The sequence below is a fragment of the Gavialis gangeticus genome, unplaced genomic scaffold, assembly GCF_001723915.1.
Source record: "Gavialis gangeticus isolate Ggan-Ray unplaced genomic scaffold, GavGan_comp1, whole genome shotgun sequence".
In the NCBI taxonomy this organism is placed as follows: Eukaryota; Metazoa; Chordata; order Crocodylia; family Gavialidae; genus Gavialis; species Gavialis gangeticus.
Genome location: NW_017729022.1, coordinates 179,756,787 through 179,766,966, shown reverse-complemented (window position 1 = coordinate 179,766,966; position 10,180 = coordinate 179,756,787). Strand labels below are relative to the sequence as shown.

Below are 10,180 nucleotides of genomic sequence, written 5' to 3'. Positions count from 1 at the left end.
ATTTTGCTTCTTTTTTATTTCATGTGAACATGTGATTTCCCCCCCACTTTTTAAAAGGACTGCACTGTATTGCATTAAGCTGTGTTTTGGTAGATGGCCATATTCTTGTATACACAGAAAAGGACTAAAACAAGCAACCCTCAACTCCATTTTCCGTCAAAAGGCAGCAGCAAGAATAATTAAAACCCAATTCTGCCATCTGTATTTACTGGGATTACTAGTTGGGTGCATCTACACGTGCGCTTTTACTATGAAGCTACCTAGCTCCACAGTAAAGCATTACTTTCTACATGTGTGCCCATATTATGGGGCAGTAAATTAATTAACTCCGCTGTAGGAAAGTATCGTTTAAGATGAGTACTATCCTGCAGTGTAGTAGTTACATGTGCCAAAAAACACACATGTAGACAGTGACCAGGATTGGCTGGGGCAATTAAAGTGCTACAGTGTGGTGACTGCCTGCTGGCTACCCTTGCACTGTAGCACCCTTGGGCATTTATACACATACATTTTTGTGCTGGGACGTGCCGGAGATCCAGCATGTTGGAGCACACTTGATTAATCGACTCTGCTCCGCATGCAAGTTGATGCACATTGCACTGCATCACGTGTTTATAAGTAGCAAAATGCACGTCAGCATGCAGAAAGTGGCAGCAGTGCACACTGCCACCATTTTCTCAGCGCTGACACACATGTTGCTGCTTTTAAAAGCGCCTGGCGCTGCAGCGCAAGTATGCGTACAAATGCCCCTTGTGTCCTGGTCAGCCTCTCTGCAGCATGTTGAGCTATGGTGGAGCAACCCCGAGCTGGCAGACTGACCCCCCAGGTTCTCTGCCATCCAGGGGCTCCTGTGTCCCAGCTCAGTGTGCCAGCTGCACATGTAAAATGCTGTGCCCAGGAGCAATAAACTGGGGCACAAACTATGCTAGAGTTTATTGCTGTGTGCTAATTGCACATGTAGATGCACCCACTGAGTAAAATACTACTTAGTACAAGAAAAAATGACAGACTTGGGCTCCAAGTTAACAGTCAGTCAGAAAACTGAAAAGTAATTAGTGGCCCAATAAGTAATAAGATGCAAGGCAGACACTGCTTACTTGTGGTATGATGTAGGACCAGCTAAGATTTTTTTTTTTTAAAGATGCATAAAGTTAAGCTCCAAATCTAATATCCATGGTTTATCAGTCAGGTTTTCAGGAGTACTGAGCAGATCCCTGTACGTCTTGGTGGGATCTTGTACTTGTACTGCTTACCATAGCAAAGACAAGGAAGGGGTTCACAATCTGTCCTATATGACATAGACAAATATTCTTGTAGTGTACTTTTTTCACAGCTTGCAGGGTTGTTGCATTAATTCCTCTACGGAATCCTGTCCTTGAGACCAGATGCAGTATGGAAATGGCATTGATGAAGCAGCTCCAGCTTCTCCCTGGAACAAAAAACAAAAGGGCCAACAAATATAGAATTTCAGGAGTTACAAATTCATCACTAACAAATTAAGAACTACGTACATTTCTCAGGCTATTATGATAAAAATAATTAGAATGCTGTTCAAGATAGCATACTGAAATTATTTGTTCTTTTAGCTTTTAAAATCTATCTAAAGATCTGGTAATGCACAGTTAATGAACTATTTATGTTCATTAACTAATAAGATTCTTTTTATATCATATAAAAAGGTCATATTTTGGAAATGAGAGCACTTTAAAATATAATTCAACACAATATTTCACAATGTAAAATCTGTTCCAAGGACTGTGTTTTATGCCAGATAAAAACTTTAAATACTAGATTTCAATACATTCACACCAACTGATGTCTATAACAAGTAAATTTCCATGTGGGGAAGGGGCAAAAAGCCACTAAAGTTTAATACTGGTTACATGAGACATTCCTTGTAGAAAATAAATCTACACACACACACACACCCCGCCCTCATGGCAAGGCTCATTTTGCCATTTGATGTCCATCGGCAAGGCTCATTTTGCCATTTGATGTCCATCACAAGCTTTTATCAAGATGGAATATACCACTATTATTTAGACAGCATGCCCCTTGGGACTGAGTGCATCTTTCTAATCTCTAAGTTGAACTGCATTGTGTGTGCGCAAATAAATGTCTCTTTTAAAAAGGGTATTTTAAAGAAGCACTCTATATTCTTTTGCCTAATTCCCTACATCTTGAAAACTATTATGATCTTATGAATACTTGTGGGTACCAGGAAAACTAGGGCAGACCTATAATGTAAAAGCTGCAAGTGATGCCTCTTCACTCTCTCTTCTTCTTCTTGGTCACTGATAGTCATATGGCAGTGATTAGTGTGTCTGATCAAAAAAGCTATGCAAGAGTGAACTGCAATTATACTACGCTTATTTTAGCCCTAGCTTGTAGCCTTTGAAATGCCAGTTTTGGCCCAGTGGTTGCCTGCGAACCCAAAGAACTGGACTCAGTGGCCTGGAAGGCCCCATCTAGTTCTGTGTTCCTAACAGAACTGTTAAATCAGGGCAGAATTGACCCACTTATTTCTGCTATATTGCCCATATTCCAGAGGACTTGGAGAGAGCAGTAAATGAAGGCACAATGGTGCAATAGCTTTGTAAAGGGAAGTGTTCCAGGATATGTGATAATACAATTAGCTGTACCTTCATATTCACTGCAATTATGCCAAGTTCAAACATATTTTCCTTTCCTACTCTCTGGAGTATATCCTCAAGCACAGTCTGACATGCATCCATTGGAGACAAACCCTGAAAGAAAAACAGTAGATGCAACCAGTTTGAGAAGTAAGACATTTATATTTTTGTTATACACTTTAATCAAAGTAACTTTAACTACTAACCCCAGACCCACATGATGTTAGACTGCTAATTATTTAAACTGATCAGAGAGAGAAGCCAGAGGATATGAACTGTTGCACTCTGCCCCTTACTGTATTTAAGTGCATAGGAATAATCACCAGGTACTTTAGACTCCTTCCTTTAACTAGACACAACGCTGAATATTTGAGATAGCACGTAACCTTTGTGTCTGATTCTAGCAGTTCCCTGTGCCCATTCCAGTCCTTGCTGGTTTCAGTGGGGCTCCACCCAAAGAGAGCTCATGGCAGTCAGGTTCTTAATTCTGAATGTCTTTTTAACAACTTGATTAGATGCTATTATTTAAATAGCTTTGGTTTTGCTGGGGGGGGAGCGTGGGGAAGGAAGGGGTATTAGCAAGAGTATTAATAAAATAAAAATCTTCCACTGGAATTAGAATAGCCAGTGCACTAATATCAAGAGAAAAGTAATTAATATACAATGAAAATATGAGAGGCACTTTGACTGACATGATCACAGCTTGCTAAAATGAAAGTGTTCCTTCAAATAACAGCACTTGTAATGACAAGGTAACAGCTTACAGGAATGGGGGTAATACGAGGAATCTCCAGGGTAGCACAAAACAGAAACTGTCCAAGCTAGATATCAGAGTTATTCTGTTTCACTTTTATTGCAGATACTACAGCTAGGACAGCCAAGATCATCCTATACTGAAATCCCAGGGGAGCAGAGGAGTTTTCAGGATAGGACATTTATACACATACATTTTTGTGCTAGTAAACGTTGGAGATCCTGAAATCGAGTCTGAAATCGAGATCCTGAAATTTTACACGTGCTGTGCTGTCACATGCAGTTGTATTAAGTGGCAAAATGCACGTCACTGTGCAGAAAACGGCGGCAGTGTGCTTTTGAACTAAAACACCTTTGATGTGTTTTAGTTCAAAAGCGCACCACTGCCATTTTTTCAGCGCTGATGTGCATTTTACCACTTATACAACTGCATGCCACACAGCAACGAGTGCTTTTAAAAGCACCCGGCACTGCGGTGCAGGCATGTGCACAAATGTCCTAAAGTGTCTAATGAAGAGAACATATTCTGAATGGCATGGGATGGATCAAAAATGGCATTGTTGCAGGAATGGGAACAAAAAGAAAGGATGTTTTACCACTCTACAGTACATGTAATTGTACTTTTTAATTCGAACTGGATAAACATTGAGGCTAGGGGCAGAAATTACACATAAACTAGTATAAGTGATTGGAAACCAGTTCAAATCTGTAACACAACAGAAGTTCAGTACACAAACTGCTTTCAAACTGGCCAAAACCAGTTTAAGATAAACCTGGACGGACGTAGCATTAGGGCGCAGACAGAAGTGAAACTCCTTGCTGTAACTGAGAATGCTTTGCAGTATGCGTTCTGAGTTACAGCAATTTCCCCGACCAAACAGAAGTTCACTGTAGGTACCAGGGGGAAGGGGAACGTAGCTGTTAGCTGCCAGACTGCAGCCGGTTTCCCCTACCAATGGCCCTTCCTCCCTGCCAGTCAATACTGTTTTCAAAATGGGAGGGGGAAAGGGAGCAGAAGGAGCTCATTCTAGGGGTTCTCCAGACGGTGCTGGAGGGTGGGGCAGGTGTATTGGAGCACCTCCCCCTCACTTTGCTGGGGAGGAAGGGGGGCGGCTCCAATACACTCGTCCCACCCTCCTGCAGGGGATGAAAAGGCTCCAGACTGAACTTCTTCCAAACCCTTTCCCCACTTCTGTTCAGTTTGGAGGCTAGTAGGCAGGCAAACACAAGTTACAGAATATTTTGAAATGTCTTCATCTGAACCCACATGCAATGAGGGTTCAGATTTTCACCCAACTGGCCATTTTTGAAGTGGTCTGCAGCTGTGAACTTATGTTTGGTCACAGCAATAGACTGCTTTCTGTGGCCAGATTGGGCAAAAATTGTCACTTCTGCCTGCGCCCTCAAACATAACTGATTTAAGGTAAATTGGTTTATTGAACTTCTGTCCCAGATCTCTTCTAGATTTAGATCAACTCACAGTCCCCCAGCCCAGGATGCTTTGCATCTCCCCTGCACCTCCTCCTGCAGGGTGGGTGGGCTAGCTTTGGCCCAAGCCATCTGCTCCAGCAGAGCAGGGAGGCGTGCTCTGGTGCCCCCCACCCCAATTCTGGCCTGGGCCACTGCAGGCATGTGGCTACATTTCCAGAATCAAAAGAGAATGTCTGTTCACTTGTTTATCAGTTCAATCAATGCAGCTTAGACTAACCTGCAAAGATTGAACTGATTCAGCCTTCAGTGTTTTGACTGTCTGTACTTAGCCTGAGGGGTCTAACTAATTTACAGTGAAGTGGAGGTAGGGCGATGAAGTGGTTCAGATATTTCACTGTGGCTCCAGAAGTATGAGTTGAAGCCCCACACTGAACTCAAACAAATGCTATTCCTCATTGACCTAACTAAATGGGCAGCTGGATTTTTGGGCTGAGAGCTCACAGGCAGCCAGATGTGATGCCGGCCACCTCACTCTTGTGTGCTGTTGGCTACAGAAACTGATGTGCCTTAACCATGTCAGTTCAGTGGGCTATTAGGTTCTGGTATCTGTTTGACCTGACTTGTTTCATTTTTAAACAGGGATTCTTTCTAGACAAATGGTACAGATTTCTGATTTCAAAACAAACTCTGTCATTTTTTCATTTTGTAGGTCAAAAATCACCAAATAGAAAGGTAAGAGCTCAAGCAAATGCAAAGGGAATGTGTGAGGTGGTGGTGGGGTCAGGCATTTGTGCCCACAGGCTGAGCTGGTCCCGCATTGTCTTAGGGAGTCATGGTCTCATGCTGCATGAGACTTAAGTGCCTGACAAGTCCTGGAGTGAAAAGGCCACATCCTCTCTCTGCTTCAACAGGCAAAGAACACACTACCATTTTTACAAATTGTAATGAAGTTTAACCCCCTGAATATACACAACAAAGCTCTTAGCGAGCCTCCAGGGATATTAGTTGCATGGTACCCCTCCAACAATACAGGACAAGATCTTGTTCTAAATAAAGAAATGAAGTACTTAAAGGCCTGAGATAAGCAACTGATAAGAGACAGTAACTGTACACATCAGTCTGCACTGGGAGGAAAGGGACTTTTGAAAACCTGTAGTTTTGTTCAAGTCAGTAAGAACCAAAAAAAGTACTCCTATTTTCAAGGAATCTGAGATGGTAGTTATTGTAAGTGAAAAGATTTTGTATTCCATCAGTAAGATCTGGTAATTTTATGCCATATCTGCACTAATATAAACATACATATCTGTTACGTATTTTTATGCAGCATATTGCCAAGTTACAAATGTACTGAGATGATTTATATCAGCTGAGGATCCGGCTACAGCATTCCGAGTTTTTGTCTTACATAATCTCTTTTGGTTTTAGTTTCCTGTATCAAGAAACAATAGTAAAATTAACAAGGGCTGATTACTGTTTGTTCACTAGACTTTTTAAGTACCACAGTGACAAATATGTATTGTAGATTTGGCCATGTAGTCAGGACATAAAGACATCTGCCTTGATTTTAAAATTACCTGTTTCATTAGCAGAACTACATGAAAGCATGGACAGAAGCACATGATCTGGTCTCCATCTCCTGTAGCTGGCAGGAAAAGAAAAAGACACACAATTGTGAATGACATACTTTGTATGCAAGTGGATGATGCTTACTTGCACTGTTTCACTGAGGGTAACATCCTCAGACTGCACGTAGAACCAGCTAAAGGAAGTTTTTGCAGCTGTGCTATAGTGTGGCCATTGGGAACAAAATACATCCTACACAACTGCTTCTTCTACAACCCTCTCCCTCTTATTCCGGCCTACAGGCTGGAGATGAGGCAACTACCTATCTATACTGCAGTAGAGATCGAGGGGAGTGGGGAAGAAGCAGTAAAATGGAAACCTTATTTTACATGATTGTCTTCCTTCACTAAAAGTGTATAAAAGAGGGCAGGCACTTAAGAAACCATAGGAGGAATCTAGTTTTACTGTATGTCTGTGTTATTTACACTTCAGTCTGTATAACTAGAACAGTTCAAAGCAAAAATGGCAAAATAAACATCCTTTTTTATTAGAGAGGATTTTTTGAGTAAGTGAAGAGTACTCTAACAATGCACAAATGGCTACCACTGAGAGCCAAACAACTCTTCTGCTTTCTCAGCACAAAACCAAAGGAGGAAGCCAAACACTACTGCTTACATGTAAAGGGCTGCCAAGTTCCCATTGCTATCAAAATCCAGTGGCATTTGGAAAGGAAATGACTGACTGCTGAACGGCATAACTAGCAGGTGCAGATGGCATTAGAACAAGTTTTTCAATGACTAATCTGCTACAGTCACAACAAAGAAAGTACAAATAGTTTTGAGGACAATCATTCAGGTCCTGCCAGCTTTACTGCAGGTCGTGGAAGGACTTAGTTCCAGTCTGGCATGCAGTGTCTCTTACCTTAAATGAGGTGTCAAATGAATTCAGTGACATACCCACGCAGTACAGAAGGACTGTACAATATACATGTCCCATATACAAATATATGCTAAAGCATCAAGGGAATTCAAATGAGAAAGGTGATAATATATTGCCTGTAAATCTAAAAATTCTTTAACGCAGCCAGAGCTTTCATAGAAAAGCATCTGTTTGCCCTAAAGCATGACACAATCTGTACAAAGTTTCACAATAGTAGGCTACCGCAAAAGTGGTAAGGAAGTTGGAAAAGGAAGTGCTAAGTGTTCAGGAGATTCTATCCTGCGCAATATTAAGCTAGTCATTTGCCCTATGGTTTGCTGTTGTGGTGTCAAAAGAATCTTCAACCGATTTACACAGAAACCCAGAGCACTAAAAGTGTTTTGGAGAGTGCAGTCTGGGATGCCAGCACCTTGAACATGCCAAATGAAGACCATGTTGGCTATGGATATTGTCCATGCTCTAAACTCTGTATGGATTTGGTGCCTGCCTGAAGCCTGCTTGCCAAACTTAAACATCACTTTTCATTTATTTAGCCTCTCAAATCACACCCCTCTGTATCTAAAATACTGAGGAAAATGAAACCCTCTGCTGTACTGTATTATAGGACTATATGCCACTAAAACACAGCAGCATACATGTAGAATAAGAACAAATAGTACCTCGATATCTGAAATACACTGCTGCCCAGCCTGATGAATTAAGGTGGAACATCAGGAAGAAGATTTCCAGTAGCAAAATAGTTCAACCAGGCCTTCTCTCCTTCAGGGTCCATTAAGAAAAGTTAAAAATCAAATTAAATATATCTGCCCTGTTCCTCCCTTCAATAATCTCACCTCCATAGACTGAAGTATGGCAGAATTATTTCCACTTTTGCACAGCTTTTCATTTTCAAATATCCTAGTAAGACATTAAGTTGACATACTAGTCAGTCATTTTTGAGATCTGGAAAATCTAAGCTTGGTAAAACAGCATTGTGGGATTCATGTTTATTGCCTCAATAATTTTGCTATACAGTGCATTTATTTTTCAAGACAAAAAATGGTCCTCCTGGTTTCCTGCCCTGGCTTTTCATCCCTGGCTCTGAAAGTCAGGCTAAGTATTTCTATTGGATTCTGATAACACCCTACAAGAGTGGCTGCAGAAATCCAGACGCACTAGCCCTCTAGAAGAATGAGGTTACCATTTTGTGGAATAAGAGCAGGAAATAAAACTAATTGTACAGAAAGCATTGTCATAGGCAAAGGGTTAACAGACTAAGACAGACGGCAAAAAAAAAGACTTCCTAATCTCTCAGTTTTGTTTATCCAGGATATTTACTTGTAGAAACAACAAGCAACATCTTCCAGAGAAAAATGTGGGTTTTTTAAGCTGATATCATCCTTTAATATTTTCAGAACAATACATTGAATTTTCTGTACACGTTATGCCTCTGGTGATGTGATTATATTTTCAGTATGGAGCTATGATTAAACTCTCTGCTGTATTATCTTTTCCCTTCCTGCACAGTAATATGGTACCCAAGAAAGATCTTTATCAGACTGACCCAAAGCAACTGTTAAAACCACATTCCACAAATGCTTTTCTCCTTTCCACCCACTATGCATGTACCCACACCTGCTACAAGGGTCACAAAGAAGTGACCTTTCTCTACTGTCCTTCTCTCGGCATTATGGTTAAGGTGATTCCTCTAATTTACTGCAACTAAGAAAAAAGGGCATGTGGAACCACACACCCTTCAGGATTCACAGGACACGGTCTGTGTGAGCAAGACAATTAACCAGGCTCTGGAAATGGAAATATGAGCTTCTGTTTTTTTCTTATATATAAAGACCAGAAACATATTCACGTTTTTCTTGACTGTTTTGTTTAACACTGAAAATTTAGGTACTTTTTGGCATTTCAAGCAATCTTATAGCCTAGAAGAATGTGATGAAAGAAAGGTAGTGACCTTACATGCAGCCAAAGAGGTGACCTTTTGAGGGGAGAAGGCAGGGTAATAAAAATGTCTGCAAATCCTTTGCTTTCATTAATATATTTAATATTAAGCTTTTACATTTTAGCTAGTTTTTAAAAAATATATATACTTATTTTAATACTTTGCTTCGCCACCTAATGTTTTGTGAAAAAACTCAGTTAGGCATTCTCTTTATATATATATCCTTAGCTGCCACACCTTAACTGATCTGAGATACCAGGTTTTAATGGGGGACAACTTCAAAGATGATATTCCTGATATTTCCAAGGTAAAAAATAAGTGGGAGCCTACCCCTCTTCTGCCAAGTTTCTCCAAAAAAAACTCTTATAGCTTTCTTCCCATATCATTAAGTAACAAAAAGGTAAAGACTACAACTTTTAAATAATTTTCAGGTTAAGATTAAAATCAGTTTTTAATATTTTGCAAGCACAGAATTTCCTTAGATATATTCCTTGTACTTCAGATTTTAAAAATAGTCAGTTTTCCTGAAGAACAACAAAGTTTTCATAAAAACCAGCAAGAAGGACCTTTACACGACACTCATATTAGGAGACTGTTCTACTTTCCACATACCAGCAGTTAGGCTGGAATAACTTTTTATTTTCTGACGCATGCAAAGGTGGTCTAGTTAAAGCCTAGGGAAGGCCGACACTTTACCTCAGCATGTTCTACACTAAACTTTCAGACAGAATTAATCATCTCGTATAAATTACCACATTCTAACATGTTTATATCCCAATTTAGAAAAGGGCACTAAGAATACTAAGGCAATCAAAGCCTTGACAACTGCTGAGGCAGAATAATAGAGTTCTGATGTAATCAGAAGCAAATTTGGCAAATATGTAGATAAGAGGTATAGAAATAATTCTGGTTCAGATTATATGCG

The 10,180-nt window shown here is 40.3% G+C and overlaps 1 protein-coding gene across 1 annotated transcript in view; it reads right to left on the bottom strand.

Annotated features, from left to right (window-relative positions):
- Positions 1-698: 698 nt before the first annotated feature.
- Positions 699-10,180, bottom strand: part of LOC109296937 (N(4)-(Beta-N-acetylglucosaminyl)-L-asparaginase-like) — a 44,282-nt gene continuing 34,800 nt past the window's right edge. The window contains exons 9-11 of the mRNA XM_019516578.1: positions 6,392-6,459; positions 2,643-2,747; positions 699-1,429 (exon numbers count right to left, since the gene is read on the bottom strand). Of these exons, the coding sequence (XP_019372123.1) occupies positions 1,328-1,429; positions 2,643-2,747; positions 6,392-6,459 (275 nt within the window). The 3' untranslated portion in view covers positions 699-1,327. The remainder of the gene's footprint in view (positions 1,430-2,642; positions 2,748-6,391; positions 6,460-10,180) is intronic.